This window comes from Pseudophryne corroboree, chromosome 1, assembly GCF_028390025.1.
Source record: "Pseudophryne corroboree isolate aPseCor3 chromosome 1, aPseCor3.hap2, whole genome shotgun sequence".
NCBI classification, from domain to species: Eukaryota; Metazoa; Chordata; class Amphibia; order Anura; family Myobatrachidae; genus Pseudophryne; species Pseudophryne corroboree.
In genome coordinates this window covers 436,440,630-436,463,746 of record NC_086444.1, presented here as the reverse complement: position 1 = coordinate 436,463,746, position 23,117 = coordinate 436,440,630, and the positions used below count along the sequence as shown (strand labels likewise).

The window sequence follows — 23,117 nt, the reverse complement described above, 5'->3', positions numbered from 1 at the left end:
TGAGCATTTTTTAACTTTTTTATTTTTACCTTTGAATGATTCTCATTTTTACATTTCTACACTTTTCTTCACCAGTTTCAGTATTAATATTTATCTGCCTCACTGACAATAGGAATTTATACCCTTCATTTCCAAACTACTGTATGTTGCTAGTGAGGAAGTTTATATTAGCTATTCAGGAGGAGTTGGACATTGTAATGGTAGGTGCCCTAGAAGAGGACAGTACAGCTTTTAAGATGGTTATCTTCTTTATTAATTAAGGAAACAATCTCTTGTGTAAAACCATCTTTGACCACAAATCTCGGAAGACTTTTTGGACTTGCTTATTTCGCAGGCTGTATATAAATGGATTAAGTACTGGAGTCATTATGCTGTTCAGAAGTGCAACAGATTTATTATAGTCAGGGGATGAACTTTCTACTGGTCTTACATAAATAAAGATAGAACTGCCATAGGTTAATGTGACCACAGTTAAGTGAGATGTGCAAGTGGAGAAAGCTTTGAGTTTGCCACTGGTGGATGGTATCATTAGTACGGTGATGAGAATGTTGTTATAAGAAATTAAGGTAAGGAAGAAAGAGCCCAAAATGATAGCTGATGCGTAGATGGAAAAAACCATATCAAACTGCCTTACATCAGAGCAACTGATCTTCACCAAGGCTGAACTATCACAGAAGAAATGATTGAGTTCATATGGACCACAAAAAGACAAATCAAGGATTAATAGTATAGGGTAGAAGAAAGTAATAAATCCAAAAATCCAAGATAACAGTACCAACCATAGACAGACCCTGTTGGTGAAGATTGAATGGTACCTCAGTGGAAGACAGATTGCCACATACCGATCCACTGACATGACAGCCAAATGATACATTTCTATAGTTCCAAATGACACATAGAAGTAAAGCTGCACAATGCATCCAGATAAAGAGATTGTCCTTTGGTTGTAAACCAGTATAGTGAGCAGTTTGGGGACAGTGCATGATATAAGACAAGTATCCAAGAAAGCCAGGCTGCTGAGGAAGAAATACATGGGGATATGGAGACGTTTGTCCAGCCAGGTGGCTGTTATAATAAACAAGTTTCCAGTTAGACATAGAATATAAAGTACAATGAATAGTAAACTGAAATGTGCCCAAAGACCATGTGTGAATCCAACAAATCTAAATATAGTTTGGTTGATATAAGACATTTCTGCAGAGATATTTAGTACTTGGGGTGACATATTGGGGCTTACTGGTTACAAATTGATAGAAATTGTTAGTAAAATTAAATAATATACAATACAGTCTATATGCATAATGATATTGGCTTCCAAAAGACAGCCTAGAATAATGGGAAATCAAACAATTTGATGGGAAAGAATTCAACCCATGCATAATATGCCCACAGCACCTGAGATAGGAGAAATCATTAATCATGTTCCTTTAGTAAAATAAAAATATATAAAACACTTACATTATTTATAGACATTAAGATTTGTTTATAGAGATGAGCAGTTCAGATTTTAAGAAATCCGAACCGCTCTGAACTTTTGGGGATCTGAGGCAGGTGCCCTGGCAGCCTCATATCCCGACCCACTGTTGGATCTTGCGGTTTCGGTTCGGGCGCCAGTTTCCAAAGACCCATTAAGTCAATGGTCTGACTGCTGATTGACTGAGAGAACATCTGTCATGGCTCTCAGCCAATCAGCATGTCCCCATAGACTTTAATGGGACTTCATGGCGGCCTGCATCGTGCTAATGAAACTGACACCTGCACTGCTGACACTGTCGCCCACACTGTTGACACCCCCACACTGAGGATACCGATGGCACTCCAGCACTGCCGACATCTCTGCACTGAGGACAGCGCCGGCACTCCAGCAATGCCAACACTGCTGCCCCCCCCCCACTGATGACATTGCTGCCACTCCTGCACTGCCAACACAACCAGCATCCCATGCTGCTGATTTAGCCAGCACCCCCACACTGCTGACACACCCCAGCACTGAGGACACCGGCGGCACTCCTGTGTTGCGGACACTGTCGGCAACCCTGCACTGAGGACACTGCCAACACTCCTGCACTGCTGACACAAAAAGCAACCCAGCAGTACTGACATCACCGGCAACCCCACACAGAGAACACTGCCAACACTGCCAGCACCCCTGCAATGAGGACACCCCTGGTATCCTCACACTGCCGACACAACTAGTAGTACTGACTCCGCCAGCAACTCCGCACCGAGGACATTGCCTGCACCCCTGCACTGAGGACACTGTCATCACTGCCACGACCGTCAGCACCCTAGCAGTACGGACACTGCTGGCAATTCCACAGTGAGGACACTGCCAGCACCCCTGCAGTGACAACACCCCTGGCACCTTCATAGTACTGCAGACACCGCCAGCACTACCGTCACCACCAGCATCTCTGCACTGAGGACACCACCGTCAATTGCAACACTGCCAGCACCATAGCAGTACGGACTCTGCCGGCAACCCCACAATGAGGACACTGCCATTACTGCAGACACTGCCAGCACACCTGCAGTGAGGACAACCCTGGCACCCCTGCACTGGCGACCAGGACCGGCAACAGACATCCTGGGGCCTAGTACAGTGATATCTCTGGGGCCCCCTCAGAGCAACGGAATTTGCTGCGCTATATAATAAACTTTTATTAAATAAGTATATATATTTCTCCTTACGTCCTAGAGGATGCTGCGGACACTTCAAGAACCATGTGGAATAGACGGGATCCGCAGGAGACATAGGCACTTTAAGACTTTAAAAGGGGTGTGAACTGGCCCCTCCCTCTATGCCCCTCCTCCAGACTCCAGTTTAGAATCTGTGCCCAGTGAGACTGGTTTCTCAGAAAAAGACTTATGTTAGGTTTATTATTTTCAGGGAGAACTGCTGGCAACAGTCTCCCTGCATCGTGGGACTTAGGGGAGAGAAGCAGACCTACTTCTGTGAGTTCCAAGGTTCTGCTTCTTAGACTACAGGACACCATTAGCTCCTGAGGGTCTGAACGCTAGGTACGCCTAGATGCTCGTTCCCTGAGCCCGCCGTCACCCCCCTTGCAGAGCCAGAAGTCAGAAGACGGGTGAGTAGAAGATCAGGAGACTTCAGTGACGGCTTTGAGGTACCGCACAGCGGCCGCGCTGCACGCCATGCTCCCACACACAGCGGCACTACAGGGTGCGCGGGGGGGGGGCGCCCTGGGCAACATGTAAATCCTCACTATGACCTGGCAAAAGTGGTTTTTAAGTGCCTAGGCACTGAATCCGGTCCCCCGCCAGTATAAATATTGATAAAATAGTGAGGCTGAAGTGCGCCATTGAGGGGGCGGGGCTTAGCTCTCACAGCTCTTACCAGCGCCATTTTCTCTCCACAGAGCTGCAGAGACGCTGGCCTTCCTCTCCACTGCTGTACAAGGGGGGGGGGGGGCACAGTATATTTGGTGCTATTTAATGTAATATATAAGCGCTAACAGGTCTTGGGCTTTTTATAAAAGTGTTCAGAACCGGGATAAGCGCTGGGTTGTGAGCTGACAAACTCCCTCTGTGTTTCAAAAAATATATATACAAAAATGAAGCGCTGTCCAAATCAATATATATTTAAAACATATAACATTTATTTGACAAATACAAAACAAACATATATCACACGGCCGGTGTTATTCTAATTCACTTAAAACATATATATTAAATATTATTATAGCCACTCCGGGGTTAATATGCTTAATTAGTGCACTATATGTTAGTAGCCATTGATCATGCCTTAAATGGAAAGCTTGAAAACATCAATAAAAGTTCAAGGTATTGAACTCATTCAGCTAATAAAAATTTGATGAAGTGCAAAGCACATAGCTTGTTAGTATAAAGCGGGTTAGTGCAGGAATCCCTTTATTCCGATATCCACTGTAACAGTTTTGAATAGTGATAGTATACTTAGCAGTCCAGCGTGGCCATGCTTACTACACAGCAACCTGGCGTGTCTTCAGACCTGGATGTTAATTTGCCGGGGTGACGTCTCACTCCTTATGCTCACGGCCGGTCCTCACGCTTGTGGTGCTGCTTGCGAACAGCAAAGTGACAGCCAATGATCCCAGCCGAGGATAGCACTCCTCTAACGCGTTTCTCCGCCTGTATCCGACTCGGCGGCTTCCTCAGAGAGAATGAATATGTTGTATTATCCCTCTGTGTTTCTCTGACAGGCTTTACTGTGGTTCTGTCCCCTATATGCCCAGTGTGTTTGTGAGTGTCGGTGCGCGTGTGTCAACATGTCCGAGGCAGAGTGCTCTTCCCAGGAGGAGACTGGATTAGGGAAAGAAACGGCTGTGGGAGTGACCCTGTCGGCACCGCCGACTCTTGATTGGGTAAATGTTTTGAGTGCTTTGAATGCGAATGTGGCTCGGTTGAATAAAAGAATGGATAAATCTGAGTCGCAAAACCAGGCATGGAAAAAATCTATAGAGGATGTGTTGTCCCAGGTTCAGACCCCCTCGGGGTCACAAAAGCGTTCATTTACTCAGATAGCAGATACAGATACCGACACGGACTCTGACTCCAGTGTCGACTATAGTGATGCCAGATTTAATCCAAAACTGGCTAAGAGCATTCAGTACATGATTGTGGTGATAAAAGACGTGTTACATATCACGGAGGACCCTGCTGTTCCTGATACAAGGGTCTGTATGTTTAAAGGAAAGAAACCTGAGGTAACGTTTCCTCCCTCTCATGAACTGAACGCTCTTTTTGAAAAGGTTTGGGAAAATCCTAACAAGGAGTTTCAGATTCCCAAGAGAATTCCGGTGGCATATCTGTTCCCCTCTGGGGATAGGGAAAAGTGGGAGTCACCCCCCACTGTGGAAAGCTCTGTCACAGCTGTCCAAAAAGGTGGCGCTTCCGTCTCCTGACACGGCAGCCCTAAAAGAACCTGCAGATCGTAAGCAGGAAAATACATTGAAATCAATTTATGTCGTTACGGGTACGCTACTCAGACACCGTTGCTTCAGCGTGGGTGAGTAGCGCTATTGAAAAGTGGGCAGATAACTAGTCATCTGAGTTTGATACCCTGGATAGTGATAACATTCTTTTGACTCTGGGTCATATAAGGGATGCTGCAGCCTACCTTAAGGAATCTGCGAGGGACATTGGCCTTTTGGGATCAAGAGCCAATGCTATGGCAGTCTCAGCTAGGAGAGCATTATGGATTCATCAATGGAATGCTGATGCTGACTCTAAGAAGGCTATGGAGTCTCTGCCGTATAAAGGTGGTGTCTTGTTTGGTGACGGCCTCGCTGACCTGGTATCTACGGCTACCGCGGGTAAGTCATCCTTTTTACCTTATGTTCCTGCACAACAAAAGAAAACACACCACTATCAGATGCAGTCCTTTTGGCCCAATAAATACAAAAAAGGATGAGGGTCCTCCTTCCTTGCTGAGAGAGGAAGAGGAAAGGGAAAAAGGTCACAGGCTGTGGCAAGTTCCCAAGAGCAGAAGTCCTCTCCGGCTTCTACCAAATCCACCGCATGACACTGGGGCTCCTCTGCGGGAGTCCACACTGGTGGGGGCATGTCTCAAACTCTTCAGTCAGGTCTGGGTTCACTCGGACCTGGATCCTTGGATATTAGAATTAGTAACCCTAGGGTACAAATTAGAGTTTCAAGATGTGCCCCCTCACCGATTTTTAAAATCGGCCTTGCCAGCTTCTCTTCCAGAAAGGGAGGTGGTATGCAGTGCTATACAAAAACTATGTCAAAATCAAGTCATTGTCACGGTGCCCCCATCACAACAGGGAGAAGGCTTGTATTTGAGCCTGTTCGTGGTCCCGAAGCCGGACGGCTCGGTCAGACCTATTCTGAACTTAAAATCCCTCAATTTCTATCTAAAAAAATTCAAATTCAAGATGGAGTCTCTCTGAGCAGTGATCTCCAGTCTGGAGGAAGGGGATTTTATGGTGTCGGTTGACATAAAGGATGCTTACTTACACATCCCCGTATATCCTCCACATCAGGCTTACCTGAGGTTTGCCATTCAGGATTGTCATTACCAATTTCAGACGTTGCCGTTTGGTCTGTCCACGGCTCCGAGGGTTTTCACCAAAGTTACGGCCGAAATGATGGTTCTCCTGTGCAAGCAAGGAGTCACAATTATCCCGTACTTGGACGATCTCCTGATAAAAGCGAGGTCCAAGGAACAATTACTACAGAGCGTGACGCTCTCCCTGACAATTTTGCAACAACATGGTTGGCTCCTAAACTTGCCAAAATCACAGTTGGTTCCGACGACAAGACTGTCGTTCTTGGGTATGATTCTGGACACGGAATTACAGAGAGTTTTTCTTCCAGTGGAAAAGGCTCTGGAAATGCAGAACCTGGTCAAACAAATTCTGAAGCCAGCAAGAGTGTCGATTCATCAATGCACTCGGTTGCTAGAGAAGATGGTGGCGGCCTACGAGGCCATTCAGTTTGGCAGATTCCATGCCAGAGTGTTTTAGTGGGACCTGTTGGACAAGTGGTCCGGATCCCATCTGCACATGCACTGACAGATAATCCTGTCTTCCAAAACCAGAATCTCACTCCTGTGGTGGCTGCACAGCTCTCACCTCCTAGAGGGACACAGATTCGGGATCCAGAACTGGATCCTGGTGACCATGGATGCGAGTCTCCGAGGCTGGGGTGCAGTCACACAGGGGGAAAATTTCCAGGGATAATGGTCAAGCCAGGAAGTTTGTCTACACATAAACATTCTGGAGTAAAGGGCCATTTACAATGGCCTTCTACAAGCGGAACATCTTCTTCGCAATCTGCCCGTCTTGATTCAGTCGGACAACATAACAGCAGTGGCATACGTAAACCACCAGGGCGGAACGAAGAGCAGAGCTGCAATGGCAGAAACCACAAAAGTTTTCCGCTGGGCGGAAAGGCATGTAAGCGCTCTGTCAGCAGTCTTCATTCCGGGTGTAGACAACTGGGAAGCAGACTTCCTCAGCAGACACGATCTCCATCCAGGAGAGTGGGGTCTTCATCAAGAGGTCTTTGCAGAAGTGACAAGTCGTTGGGGAATTCCTCAAATAGATATGATGGCATCTCACCTCAACAAGAAACTTCCGAGATATTGTTACAGGTCGAGGGACCCTCAAGCAATAGCAGTGGACGCCCTAGTGACACCGTGGGTATTTCAGTCGGTATATGTGTTCCCTCCGATTCCACTCATTCCAAAAGTGATAAAGATCATAAGAAGAACAAGGGTTCAGGCAATCCTCATTGTTCCAGACTGGCCAAGGAGGGCTTGGTATCCAGATCTTCAGGAATTGCTCATAGGAGATCCCTGGCCTCTTCCTCTGCAAGAAGATCTGCTACAGCAGGGGCCGTGCGTGTACCAAGACTTACCGTGGCTTCGTTTGACGGCTTGGAGGTTGAGCGCAGAATCCAAGCTCAAAAGGGTATTCCCGGTGAAGTAATTCCCACACTGCTTCAGGCTAGAAAAGAGGTAACAGCGAAACATTATCACTGTATCTGGAGAAAATATGTGTCTTGGTGTGAATCCAGGAAGGCTCCTACGGAAGAATTTCAGCTGGGCCGTTTTCTCCATTTTCTGCCAGCAGGGGTGGATGCAGGCCTAAAGTTAGGCTCAATTAAAGTACAAATTTCGGCCTTGTCAATTTTCTTTCAAAAAGAATTGGCTTCCCTTCCGGAAGTTCAGACTTTCGTGAAAGGCGTGCGGCACATCCAACCTCCCTTTGTGCCCCCGGTGGCACCATGGGATCTTAACGTGGTGTTGCGGTTCCTGCAATCTCATTGGTTTGAACCTTTACGTAAGGTAGAGTTGAAATTCGTCACTTGGAAAGTGATCATGCTGTTGGACTTGGCCTCTGCAAGGTGGGTGTCTGAATTGGCGGCTTTGTCTCACAAGAGCCCCTATTTGATCTTCCATGAAGATAGAGCGGAGTTGAGAACTCGGCAGCAATTTCTGCCTAAAGTGGTGTCATCGTTTCACATGAGTCAACCTATTGTGGTGCCAGTGGCTACTGACGCCTTTGAGGAATCGAAGTCTCTAGATGTGGTCAGAGCTTTGAAAATTTATGTAGCCAGAACGGCTTAGATTAGAAAAACGGAGGCTCTGTTTGTCCTGTATGATCCCAACAAGATTGGGGCTCCTGCTTACAAGCAGACTATTGCACGCTGGATCTGTAATACGATTTGGCAAGCTCATTCTACGGCTGGATTGCCGTTACTGAAATCGGTGAAGGCCCATTCTACCAGAAAGATGGGCTCATCCTGGGCGGCTGCCCGGGGGGTCTCGGCATTACAGCTTTGCCAAGCAGCTACTTGGTCGGGTTCAAACACTTTTGCAAAGTTTTACAAGTTTGATACCCTGACTAAGGAATACCTCTTGTTTGGTCAATCGGTGCTGCAAAGTCATCCGCACTCTCCCGCCCGTTCTTGAGCTTTGGTATAAACCCCAGGGTTCTTGAAGTGTCCCCAGCATCCTCTAGGACGTAAGGAGAAAATAGGATTTTAATACCTACCGGTAAATCCTTTTCTCTTAGTCCGTAGAGGATACTGGGCGCCCGTCCCAGTGCGTACTGTATCTGCAGCTATTGGTTATGGTTACACACGTGTTGTGTTGCGGTTATAGTCAGCCTGTTGCTGTCATTATTCATGCCGTTACATGCGTTGGGTTAAATGCCATGTTGTACGGCATGTTTGAGGTGTGAGCTGGTATGTATCTCACCTTAGTTTATATCAAAATTAATCATTTTTCCTCGAAATGTCCGTCTCCCTGGGCACAGTTCCTATAACTGGAGTCTGGAGGAGGGGCATAGAGGGAGGAGCCAGTTCACACCCATTTTAAAGTCTTAAAGTGCCCATGTCTACTGCGGATCCCATCTATACCCCATGGTTCTTGAAGTGTCCCTAGCATCCTCTACAGACTAAGAGTAAAGGATTTACCGGTAGGTATTAAAATCCTATTATTTTTATTTATCTACAGTATACAGATATATAAATATGTATATCTCTCCTTCGTCCCCCACACACACCACGATCTGTCTCTCCCCAATAACTCCATGATTATCCCTGCTCACATCTCTGCCGGACACTAAGTGGCATATACTTGGGGCCCCTCTGATCCTTGGTGACACAGCCTGCAGTTCCGACACTACCACCAAATCCCCACCGAGGATTCCACCGTCACTGCCGCCACCACCTGCACCCCAGCAATACAGACACTGCCAGCAACCCCACACTGAGGACACTGCCAGCACTGCCAACACTGCCAGCACCCGTGGCACCCCCGCACTGCTGACAAAGCCAGCAGTAACGACATCACCAGCAACTCTGCACTGAGGACAGCACCATCACTGCTGACACTGCCAGCACCACAGCAGTACCTAAAACATCAGCAACCTCCCACTGAGGACTCTGCCAGCACCCCTGCACTGCTGACACTTCCGCACTGAGGACACCGCTGGCATCCCATGTCACAGTAAGTGCACTATTTGTGTATCCGCCCTGCACTGTATCCTGCATTGTATCCGACCCACACTGTATCCCGCACTGTATCCAACCAGCAATGTATCATGCACTGTAAATGACGCGCACTGTATCCCGCACTATATCCAAACAGCAATGTATCCAGCATTGTATCCGACCCAAAACTGTATCCTGCACTGTATCCAACTGACACTGTGTCTGACCCGCAGTGTTTTCCGCACTGCATCTGACCTGCAGTGTATCCTGCATTGTATTAAACCTAGTGATGTGCACCGGAAATTTTTCGGGTTTTGTGTTTTGGTTTTGGATTCGGTTCCGCGGCTGTGTTTTGGATTCGGACGCGTTTTGGCAAAATCTCCCTGAAATTTTTTTGTCGGATTCGGGTGTGTTTTGGATTCGGGTGTTTTTTACAAAAAACCCTCAAAAACAGCTTAAATCATAGAATTTGGGGGTCATTTTGATCCCATAGTATTATTAACCTCAATAACCATAATTTCCACTCATTTCCAGTCTATTCTGAACACCTCACACCTCACAATATTATTTTTAGTCCTAAAATTTGCACCGAGGTCGCTGGATGGCTAAGCTAAGCGACACAAGTGGCCGACACAAACACCTGGCCCATCTAGGAGTGGCACTGCAGTGTCAGGCAGGATGGCACTTCAAAAAAATTGTCCCCAAACAGCACATGATGCAAAAAATAAAAAGAGGCGCACCAAGATCGCTGTGTGACTAAGCTAAGCGACACAAGTGGCCGACACAAACACCTGGCCCATCTAGGAGTGGCACTGCAGTGTCAGGCAGGATGGCACTTAAAAAAAATTGTCCCCAAACAGCACATGATGCAAAGAAAAAAAGAGGCGCAATGAGGTCGCTGTGTGACTAAGCTAAGCGACACAAGTGGCCGACAGAAACACCTGGCCCATCTAGGAGTGGCACTGCATTGTCAGGCAGGATGGCACTTCAAAAAAATTGTCCCCAAACAGCACATACCAACAAATTAACAGGTGGCGCTTGACAATCAAATGAAATTAAAAAAACATTTATTTAAATACAATAAATAAGGTTACAACACACTCCCGGGAGAATAAAATAATATGACAATTCGCAATAATAAAAATGTGCACTATGGTAAGGCTTCTTATTCAATTCCTCAGGTAACCAATTATAATTAGTAAACTTAAATGTGCATTTAAGTTTACTAATTATAATTGGTTACCTGAGGAATTGAATAAGAAGCCTTACCATAGTGCACATTTTTATTATTGCGAATTGTCATATTATTTTATTCTCCCGGGAGTGTGTTGTAACCTTATTTATTGTATTTAAATAAATGTTTTTTTAATTTCATTTGATTGTCAAGCGCCACCTGTTAATTTGTTGGTTTGTGGTTTATGTTAGGGATTGGCAATTCCCTATATCAGGAGGCTGCTGACAATCACAGTGCAGTGTTTCTCACCCAAGCGCGTAGTTTTTTTCCTTCCCAAACAGCACATGATGCAAAGAAAAAAAGAGGCGCACCAAGGTCGCTGTGTGACTAAGCTAAGCGTCCCAAGTGGCCGACACAAACACCTGGCCCATCTAGGAGTGGCACTGCAGTGTCAATCAAGACAGGACGGCCCTTCCAAAAAATACTCCCCAAACAGCACATGATGCAAAGAAAAATGAAAGAAAAAAGAGGTGCAAGATGGAATTGTCCTTGGGCCCTCCCACCCACCCTTATGTTGTATAAACAGGACATGCACACTTTAACGAACCCATCATTTCAGCGACAGGGTCTGCCACATGACTGTGACTGAAATGACTGGTTGGTTTGGGCCCCCACCAAAAAAGAAGCAATCAATCTCTCCTTGCACAAACTGGCTCTACAGAGGCAAGATGTCCACCTCATCATCATCCTCCGATTCCTCACCCCTTTCACTGTGTACATCCCCCTCCTTACAGATTATTAATTCGTCCCCACTGGAATCCACCATCTCAGGTCCCTGTGTACTTTCTGGAGGCAATTGCTGGTGAATGTCTCCACGGAGGAATTGATTATAATTCATTTTGATGAACATCATCTTCACCACATTTTCTGGAAGTAACCTCGTACGCCGATTGCTGACAAGGTGAGCGGCTGCACTAAACACTCTTTCGGAGTACACACTGGAGGGTGGGCAACTTAGGTAAAATAAAGCCAGTTTCTGCAAGGGCCTCCAAATTGCCTCTTTTTCCTGCCAGTTTACGTACGGACTGTCTGACGTGCCTACTTGGATGCAGCCACTCATATAATCCTCCACCATTCTTTCAATGGTGACAGAATCATATGCAGTGACAGTAGACGACATGTCAGTAATCATTGGCAGGTCCTTCAGTCCGGATCAGATGTCAGCACTCGCTCCAGACTGCCCTGCATCACCGCCAGCGGGTGGGCTCGGAATTCTTAGCCTTTTCCTCGCAGCCCCAGTTGCAGGAGAATGTGAAGGAGGAGCTGTTGACGGGTCACGTTCCGCTTGACTTGACAATTTTCTCACCAGCAGGTCTTTGAACCTCTGCAGACTTGTGTCTGCCAGAAAGAGGGATACAACGTAGGTTTTAAATCTAGGATCGAGCATGGTGGCCAAAATGTAGTGCTCTGATTTCAACAGATTGACCACCCGTGAATCCTGGTTAAGCGAAATAAGGGCTCCATCCACAAGTCCCACATGCCTAGCAGAATCGCTCTGTTTTAGCTCCTCCTTCAATGTCTCCAGCTTCTTCTGCAAAAGCCTGATGAGGGGAATGACCTGACTCAGGCTGGCAGTGTCTGAACTGACTTCACGTGTGGCAAGTTCAAAGGGTTGCAGAACCTTGCACAACGTTGAAATCATTCTCCACTGCGCTTGAGTCAGGTGCATTCCTCCTCCTTTGCCTATATCGTGGGCAGATGTATAGGCTTGAATGGCCTTTTGCTGCTCCTCCATCCTCTGAAGCATATAGAGGGTTGAATTCCACCTCGTTACCACCTTTTGCTTCAGGTGATGGCAGGGCAGGTTCAGGAGTGTTTCGTGGTGCTCCAGTCTTCGGCACGCGGTGGCTGAATGCCGAAAGTGGCCCGCAATTCTTCGGGCCACCGACAGCATCTCTTGCACGCCCCTGTCGTTTTTTAAATAATTCTGCCCCACCAAATTCAATGTATGTGCAAAACATGGGACGTGCTGGAATTTGCCCAGATGTAATGCACGCACAATATTGCTGGTGTTGTCCGATGTCACAAATCCCCAGGAGAGTCCAATTGGGGTAAGCCACTCTGCGATGATGTTCCTCAGTTTCCGTAAGAGGTTGTCAGCTGTGTGCCTCTTATGGAAAGCAGTGATACAAAGCGTAGCCTGCCTAGGAACGAGTTGGGGTTTGCGAGATGCTGCTACTGGTGCCGCCGCTGCTGTTCTTGCTGCTGGAGGCAATACATCTACCCAGTGGGCTGTCACAGTCAAATAGTCCTGAGTCTGCCCTGCTCCACTTGTCCACATGTCCGTGATTAAGTGGACATTGGGTACAACTGCATTTTTTAGTACACTGGTGACTCTTTTTCTGAGGTCTGTGTACATTTTCGGTATCGCCTGCCTAGAGAAATGGAACCTAGATGGTATTTGGTACCGGGGACACAGTACCTCAATCAAGTCTCTAGTTGCCTCTGAATTAACGGTGGATACCGGAACCACGTTTCTCGCCACCCAGGCTGAGAAGACCTGAGTTATCCGCTTTGCAGCAGGATGACTGCTGTGATATTTCATCTTCCTCGCAAAGGACTTTTGGACAGTCAATTGCTTACTGGAAGTAGTACAAGTGGTCTTCTGACTTCCCCTCTGGGATGCCGATCGACTCCCAGCAGCAACAACAGCAGTGCCAGCAGCAGTAGGCATTACACTCAAGGATGCATCAGAGGAATCCCAGGCAGGAGAGGACTCGTCAGACTTGCCAGTGACATGGCCTGTAGGACTATTGGCTTTCCTGTGTAAGGTGGAAATTGACACTGAGGGAGTTGGTGGTGTGGTTTGTAGGAGCTTGGTTACAAGAGGAAGGGATTTAGTGGTCAGTGGACTGCTTCCGCTGTCATTCAAAGTTTTTGAACTTGTCACTGACTTCTGATGAGTGCGGTCCAGTGACGTATAAGGGAGGATGTTCCTAGGTGGTTAACGTCCTTACCCCTACTTATTACAGCTTGACAAAGGCAACACACGGCTTGACACCTGTTGTCCGCATTTGTGTTGAAATAATTCCATACCGAAGAGGTGATTTTTTTTTGTATTTTGACCAGGCATGTCAATGGCCATATTCGTCCCACGGACAACAGGTGTCTCCCCGGGTGCCTGACTTAAACAAACCACCTCACCATCAGAATCCTCCTTGTCAATTTCCTCCTCTGCGCCAGCGCCACACTTATATCCTCATCCTGGTGTACTTCAACAGTGACATCTTCAATTTGACTATCAGGAACAGGACTGCGGGTGCTCGTTCCAGCACTTGCAGGGGGCGTGCAAATGGTGGAAGGCGCAAGCTCTTCCCGTCCAGTGTTGGGAAGGTCAGGCATCGCAACCGACACAATTGGACTCTCCTTGGGGATTTGTGATTTAGAAGAACGCACAGTTCTTTGCTGTGCTTTTGCCAGCTTAAGTCTTTTCATTTTTCTAGCGAGAGGATGAGTGCTTCCATCCTCATGTGAATCTGAACCACTAGCCATGAACATAGGCCAGGGCCTCAGCCGTTCCTTGCCACTCCGTGTCGTAAATGGCATATTGGCAAGTTTACGCTTCTCGTCAGACGCTTTAAATTTTGATTTTTGGGTCCTTTTACTGAACTTTTGTTTTTTGGATTTTACATGCTCTCTACTATGACATTGGGCATCGGCCTTGGCAGACGACGTTGATGGCATTTCATCGTCTCGGCCATGACTAGTTGCAGCAGCTTCAGCACGAGGTGGAAGTGGATCTTGATCTTTCCCTATTTTGACCTCCACATTTTTGTTCTCCATGTTTTAATGTGTGGAATTATATGCCAGTATCAATAGCAATGGCCTACTACTATATATACTGCGCACAACTGAAATGCACCACAGGTATGGATGGATAGTATACTTGACGACACAGAGGTAGGTAGAGCAGTGGCCTTCCGTACCGTACTGCTATATATACTGGTTGTCACTGTCAGCAAAACTCTGCACTGTACTCCTCCTATATAATATACTGGTGGTCCCCAGTGCCCACAATAAAGCAGTGTGAGCACAGATATATGCAGCACACTGAGCACAGATATGGAGTGTTTTTCAGGCAGACAACGTATACTGGTGGTCACTGGTCAGCAAAACTCTGCACTGTACTCCTCCTATATAATACAGCTGCTCCCCAGTCCCCACAATTAAGCAGTGTGAGCACAGATATATGCAGCACACTGAGCACAGATATGGAGTGTTTTTCAGGCAGACAACGTATACTGGCGGTCACTGGTCAGCAAAACTCTGCACTGTACTCCTCCTTTATAATACAGCTGCTCCCCAGTCCCCACAGTTAAGCAGTGTGAGCACAGATATATGCAGCACACTGAGCACAGATATGGAGTGTTTTTCAGGCAGACAACGTATACTGGTGGTCACTGGTCAGCAAAACTCTGCACTGTACTCCTCCTATATAATACAGCTGCTCCCCAGTCCCCACAATTAAGCAGTGTGAGCACAGATATATGCAGCACACTGAGCACAGATATGGAGTGTTTTTCAGGCAGACAACGTATACTGGTGGTCACTGGTCAGCAAAACTCTGCACTGTACTCCTCCTATATAATACTGCTGCTCCCCAGTCCCCACAATTAAGCAATAAGCAGCACAGCCACAAATATTATTAATAAACGGAGAGGACGCCAGCCACGTCCTCTCCCTAACATTTCCAATGCACGAGTGAAAATGGCGGCGACGCGCGGTTGCTTATATAGAATCCGAATCTCGCGAGAATCCGACAGCAGGATGATGACGTTCGGGCGCGCTCGGATTAACCGAGCCAAACGAGAGAATCTGAGTATGCCTCGAACCCATGTAAAATGGGTGAAGTTCGGGGGGGTTCGGTTTCCAAGGAACCGAACCCGCTCATCACTAATTAAACCCACACTGTACCCAACCTGCACTGTTTCCAACAGGCACTGTATCCCACACTGTATCCAACCAGTAATATATCCCGCACTGTATCCGACCCACACTGTATCCAAACAGCACTCTATCCAAAACACACTGTATAATTTGCACAGTCATCGCCTTGTTTGTTACCGTTATTGTCCCCTGCTCCTTTTCTTGACCTTCTAGTTCAGGCATGTCAAACTCAAAATCCCAACTGGGCTGAATAATAAAGGCAAGGTCTAAGTCTTGTGTGGGCTGCAAGAAAAAGAAAGAGTCTTATATGCAATTTTCAAAGGATTTTTTTTAGACAAAAAACACAATGTATAATCAAAGAGATGTCAAGTATCATGAAGAAAACATTTACCTTAATGCAGTGGTGCAAGAAGGTATAATGTCTTGGTAGTTCTGTGTGCCTTCGCCGCGCGTGCCAAGAACAATGGGTGAGTGATACACATATGAGATACCTATGCTGCCGCAGGAGATCGGACTGAGAAGCAGGAGAGGTGCATGCAGTGCTCTCCTGCCCTCTCTGCAAGCAAGGCCTGCAAAAGGATGCAGTAGGGGCCACATGTGGCCTGAGGGCCACGAGTTTGACAATCCTGCTCTAGTTAGTGGTTTTAATAATTTGGTATTTTTCATACTTTTTCTAATTCAGAAAATGTAAACAAATCTATCATCAAAAATATAATAATAATAATAATAATAATAATAATAATAATAATAAATCAACAATAAAAGTGAAGTCACAGACAAGGTAACTTACGCAGTGGTTCTTTGCTGCCGTGCGAACGGGTCGGAACAGAGCATGCGCGGCGGCCGCATTGCGCATGCACTTCGTTGCCTGGGCAGCGGCCAGAACAAAGAAGAAAGTGATTGCTAGCACGATCACAGGAAGATTGACATGGAGGAGTCGTTTCGGGGTGTCTACTCACCATTTTCTGGGCATGGAGAGCCGAACACAGGTATGTCCAGATGTTTGGAGGGCGGATGTCTGACGTAATCCCGGGACCTTTATCGCTGGATCCTTCGCACAGGGTAAGTAGGTCTGTCCCTGGTCTTGTTTTGCAGGAAACTTTTTTTACATAGCAGGGCTGCACAAGCGATTGCAGCCCTGCTATGCTAAAATACACTCCCCCATAGGCGGCGTCAAGTTGATCGCATGAGCAGCAAAAAGTTGCTACGTGTGATCAACTCTGAATGACCACCATAGTTCATTATTTATTATTACAAAACTTACAACTGGTCTTGGGTTTGGTTCTGGTTTTGCCGGAAACACTCTAAGGGGTAAATTTACTAAGCTCCCGATTTTGACCAAGATGCCGTTTTTTCATCAAAGTGTCATCTCGGTAATTTACTAAGCAATAATCACGGCAGTGATGAGGGCATTCGTAATATTTGCAAGTCCAAGAAAAAAATTACGAATGAATACACCATCGGTCAAAACGCGGCTGTTTAAGTATGAATCTCGGTAATTTACTAAGAAGTGCAAAGCAAAAAAAAAACAAACACTGCCGTGAAAAATTACAACTCGTAAAAAAGTGCTTAAAAAAAACAGACCTGCTTTTTTTTTCCGTGATTGGATAGGCATGCAGGGATCCATGAGATCCGTGCATGTATATCAGTGGGAAGGGGTGGGAAAGTTGTTATTTTATTAAAAAAAATTGCGTGGGGTCCCCCCTCCTAAGCATAACCAGCCTCGGGCTCTTTGAGCCGATCCTGGTTGCAGAAATATGGGGAAAAAATTGACAGGGGTTCCCCCATATTTAAGCAACCAGCATCGGGCTCTGCGCCTGGTCCTGGTTCCAAAAATACGGGGGACAAAAAGAGTAGGGGTCCCCCGTATTTTTAAAACCAGCACCGGGCTCCACTAGCTGGACAGATAATGCCACAGCCGGGGGTCACTTTGATATAGTGCCCTGCGGCCGTGGCATCAAAAATCCAACTAGTCACCCCTGGCCGGGGTACCCTGGGGGAGTGGGGACCCCTTCAATCAAGGGGTCCCCCCCCCAGCCACCCAAGGGCCAGGGGTGAAGCCCGAGGCTGTCTCCCCCCCATCCAATGGGCTGCGGATGGGGAGGCTGATAGCCTTTTGTGATAATGAAAAGATATTGTTTTTAGTAGCAGTACTACAAGGCCCAGCAAGCCTCCCCCGCATGCTGGTACTTGGAGAACCACAAGTACCAGCATGCGACGGAAAAACGGGCCCGCTGGTACCTGTAGTACTACTACTAAAAAAATACCCAAAAAAAGACAAGACACACACACCGTGAAAGTAAAGATTTATTACATACATGCACACAAACATACAAACATACTTACCTTATGTTCCCACGCAGGTCGGTCCTCTTCTCCAGTAGAATCCAAGGGGTACCTGTTGAATAAATTCTACTCACCAGATCGCGGGTCCCAGGGTCCTCGGGGCATCCATTTGTAATCCACGTACTTGCATAAAATAAGAAAACGGAAAGCCGAGCCACGAACTGAAAGGGGCCCCATGTTTTCACATGGGACTCCTTTCCCCGAATGCCAGAAACCCACTCTGACTGATGTCTAAGTGGGTTTCTTCAGCCAATCAGGGAGTGCTACGTTGTAGCACTCTCCTGATCGGCTGTGTGCTCCTGTACTGTCTGACAGGCGGCACACGGCAGTGTTACAATGTAGCGCCTATGTGCTCCATTGTAACCAATGCTGGGAACTTTCTGCCCTGCGGTTGACCTAAAGTGACGTCACCGCTGAGCAGAAAGTTCCCAGCATTGGTTACAATGGAGCGCATAGGCGCTACATTGTAACACTGCCGTGTGCTGCCTGTCATTCAGTACAGGAGCACACAGCCGATCAGGAGAGTGCTACAACGTGGCACTCCCTGATTGGCTGAGGAAACCCACTTAGACAGAAGTCAGAGTGGGTTTTCTGGCAGTCGGGAAAAGGGGATCCATGTGCAAACATGGGTCCCCTTTTAGTTCGTGGCTCGGGTCAGCGTTTTGTTATTTTTTTCAAGTACGTGGATTACACCTGGATTCCCCGAGGAGCCTGGACCCCTGGATCTCGTGAGTATAATTTCTTCAACAGGTACCCCTTGGATTCTACTGGAGAAGAGGACCGACCTGCGTGGGAACATAAGGTAAGTATGTATGTATGTATGTGTGTATGTATGTAATAAAATTATACTTTCACGGTGTGTGTGTCTTGTGTTTTTTTGGGTATTTTTTTAGTAGTAGTACTACAGGTACCAGCGGGCCCGTTTTTCCGCCGCATGCTGGTACTTGTGGTTCTCCAAGTACCAGCATGCGGGGGAGGCTTGCTGGGACTTGATTGAAGGGGTCCCCACTCCCCCAGGGTACCCCGGCCAGGGGTGACTAGTTGGATTTTTGATGCCACGGCCGCAGGGCATTAGATAAAAGTGACCCCCGGCTGTGGCATTATCTGTCCAGCTAGTGGAGCCCGGTGCTGGTTTTAAAAATACGGGGGACCCCTACTCTTTTTGTCCCCCGTATTTTTGGAACCAGGACCAGGCGCAGAGCCCGATGCTGGTTGCTTAAATATGGGGGAACCCCTGTCATTTTTTTTCCCATATTTCTGCAACCAGGATCGGCTCAAAGAGCCCAAGGCTGGTTATGCTTAGGAGGGGGGACCCCACGCAATTTTTTTTAAAATATTTTACAGTGTTTAATTTAAAAAAAACAAAATAAATGAACCCCAGCACGGATCACACAGATCCGGCCGAGATTCATTGTAAAAAAGTCGGCAGTGTTTTGCTAATCACTGCCGTAAAAATAGAAAAAAAACCACGAATGACATCGACATCGGAACAAAAGAAAAACCCGAATACGACAGCTTAGTAAATTAGTCGTAATCAATTCAAAAAGTTGCAGTTTTACACTTTCGATGTCATTCGTGATTGAACTTTGACCTTTTCCCGAAAATTACGAATGTTAGTAAATTTACCCCTAAGTGTTTTGGTTTTCTTTTCCTTTTTTGGCAAAAACACCCTCACATGTTTTGGTTTTGAATCCAGATTGTTTTTTAATTGCTAATACAGTTAAAATCATTTAATTTGGGCCTTTTCTTTTTCCTGCAATATTATTAACCACAATAACATTTCAGTAATTTCCAGTCAATTTTGACAATGTCACAGCTCACAATATTGTTCACCAATATGGCAAAAGCCTGGCTGGCTGGCTAAACCAAGCAACAGAGCTGCGGCACAAACACACAGCAGTTATTTTTATTAAAAATATTTAGAAATTAGTAATGTTTGTTTGTGCAAAAAAACTCACCAATGACCCCTCAAATGAAAAGAAAAGTGGTACAAGATGTCATTATCCTTGGGCCCTATCACCCACCTTTCATGTTGTATAGTAAAAGGACATTCACAGTATACCAAACCAAGCACTTCAGTGACAGAAGTTGTCTTTTTTGTCACTGAAGTGTTTAGTTTATTTGGGCACCCAAAAACCAATATTTTTGGAAGTACTGCCTCTGATCATTAATAAGGAGGTTGATGATAAACCTGATCAACACACACAAATGTATTTACTTTTTTATACACTATGACTCACAGCACTTCTAATAATGGTAACACCTAATGAACATTATTTTATAACACAATGGGGGTCATTCCGAGTTGATCGCACGCTGACGATTTTCGCAGCACATCGATCAGGTTACTACTGCGCATGTGTATGGACCACAATGCACATGCATGTCATACGGGTACAAACAGCATCGATGCTGTGCAATGCTTCTTGTGGTGAATCCATTCGCACAGCCGATCGCAAGGAGATTGACAGAAAGAGGGCGTTTATGGGTGTCAACTGACCATTTTCTGGGAGTGGTAGGGAAACCGCAGGCATGTCCAGGCGTTTGCAGGGTGGGCGTCTGACGTGAAATCCAGGACCAGACAAGCTGAAGTGATCGCAAGGGCTGAGTAAATTGAGACCTACTCTGAAACTGCAAAAAAAAATTTCATCCCACTCGGCTGCATATGCGATTGCACACTTGCAAAGCAAAAATACTCTCTCCTATGGGCGGCGACTATGTGTGTGCACGGCTGCAAAAAGTAGCTAGTGAGCGATCAACTTGGAATGAGGGCCCATGCCTGAACCTGATCAACACGCACAATTTGTTTTTGTTTTTTTATACACCGCGACTCACAGTGCTTCTTGTAATGGTGGCACCTAATGAACATTATTTTACAACACAATGCCTGACCCCAAACAACACACAATTTTTTTTTATTTTTTTTTTAATGACACTGTGGTCTTAGTCCTCAGTGTGCTGTAAGGAGTCCAAGTGAAAAAGTAGTTTTCACTTGGACTCCTGACTGCACAATGAGGACAGATACCACTAGCAACTATAGCACCCAAATTAAAACCATTGAACTTCACTGTTGGGCAGCTTTTAATTCCAGGGCCCTGGGGACTGAAACCAGAGTTTGGTCAACAAAAAAGGTGGCTATTAAGTAAAGCAGGAGTCCTGGTGACTATGCAGTAGCTTAGGTATAAATGAAATCAACCTGGCTTTATGATTTGGAATTTGCTGTAAGAAACTTCAAAGTATCACTAGATTATTTAAATTGATTACATTGTTCATGTCATCTGGATATGAAAATCTAATCATTCAAAACTAACACCCCTGAAGAGGTCGCCACAGATGAAATGCATTAAGTGAAAACTTTTTTTATCATTTGTTATCTCAAACAGAATTATGTGGCAATTGGCCAATTCTTTCATATGTTTACACCGAAGGGTGTTTTTTTACTGTGTATAAGAAAATTTCACATGTACAACATTTGTGAATTGTTTTAAACTTGTTTTATTAAATGATTTTAATGCATACATATGCATAAGATTCCTTTGAGTGTACTCAAAAATAGGTCAAAAGGAACTCGCATCATACTCACATCACACATAAGGAAGATACCTTGTTTTAAAAACAAACAGTAAGAACTTAGGTTCACAAGGTAGTAATAGAGCGATCCGCCAAAATAACCATCCACCCATTCTGATATATATATATATATACATATACACTATACATATGTATACAGCTATGCCTCCCCTCCTCTTTTTTATTGTGCCATATAACTTTTTTATTTTTTAAAGTCAGACAGTGAGGCCCACAGCCTCATACCCTATTTGAATTAGCACCTGAATCATCGAGGGAGGTACTTTTATGGAATCCAAAATATGTGATATCTGAAATCGGAAAGATGACGTTTTGCCTCGTTTTGAAAACCAAACCTGGCAGGAAGCCAGAGATGGTGCTCGGAAATGGCAAGTTTGGGTGTATCCAGAAAACAGAACCCACCCAGAAATATCAGTGTACCTGAACCATATCACAAGTAAGAATTTGGTTATGTACTGTATGTGAACTGTTAATCACCACAGACATTTAACAAATGAACATTAGGTACAAACTGCTGTCAACAGATGTTCACAAGCCTACAGTATATGCAGAGCTTTTCCGTTGCCAGCAAATATTGTATATTAAAGCACAACACCACACAAACTGTATTGTTTAGTGGAATATCACATTACTTCCTATCTCCAGAGTTTACTTACCCGGGGTCCAGGAATGTTGAGGTTTAGGATGTCTTTCAACTAGTGATGAGAAGGTTCGGTTCCTTGGAATCCGAACCCCCACGAACTTCACCCATTTTACACGGTTCCGAGGCAGATTCGAATCTTCCCGCCTTGCTCGGTTAACCCGAGCGCGCCCGAACGTCATCATCCCGCTGTCGTATTATCGCGAGATTCGGATTCTATATAAGGAGCCGCCATTTTTCACTCGTGCATTGGAAATTATAGTGAGAGGACGTGGCTGGCGTCCTCTCAGTTTTATTCAGGTGGCGGCAAATATCTGTCCTCACTGCTTTATTGTGGGGACTGGGGACCAGCAGTATTATATAGGAGGAGTACAGTGCAGAGTTTTGCTGACCAGTGACCACCAGTATTATACGTTCGCTGCCTGAAAAACGCTCCATATCTGTGCTCAGTGTGCTGCATGTATCTGTGCTCACACTGCTTTATCGTGGAGACTGGGAACCAGCAATATTATATAGGAGGAGTACAGTGCAGAGTTTTGCTGACCAGTGACCACCAGTATTATACGTTCTCTGCCTGAAAAATGCTCCATATCTGTGCTCAGTGTGCTGCATATATCTGTGCTCACACTGCTTTATTGTGGGTACTGGGGACCAGCTGTATTATATAGGAGGAGTACAGTGCAGAGTTTTGCTGACCAGTGACCACCAGTATTATACGTTCTCTGCCTGAAAAACGCTCCATATCTGTGCTCAGTGTGCTGCATATATCTGTGCTCACACTGCTTTATTGTGGGGACTGGGGAGCAGCTGTATTATATAGGAGGAGTACAGTGCAGAGTTTTGCTGACCAGTGACCACCAGTATTATACGTTCTCTGCCTGAAAAACGCTCCATATCTGTGCTCAGTGTGCTGCATCTATCAGTGCTCACACTGCTTTATTGTGGGGACTGGGGACC

The 23,117-nt window shown here is 45.9% G+C and overlaps 1 protein-coding gene across 1 annotated transcript in view; it reads right to left on the bottom strand.

The window, feature by feature from the left end:
* Positions 1-256: 256 nt before the first annotated feature.
* The window catches only part of LOC134970021 (olfactory receptor 6M1-like), a 63,504-nt gene continuing 40,643 nt past the window's right edge, over positions 257-23,117 (bottom strand). The window contains exons 2-4 of the mRNA XM_063946155.1: positions 15,729-15,868; positions 7,384-7,472; positions 257-1,065 (exon numbers count right to left, since the gene is read on the bottom strand). Coding sequence (XP_063802225.1) covers positions 257-1,065; positions 7,384-7,472; positions 15,729-15,868 — 1,038 coding nt within the window. The remainder of the gene's footprint in view (positions 1,066-7,383; positions 7,473-15,728; positions 15,869-23,117) is intronic.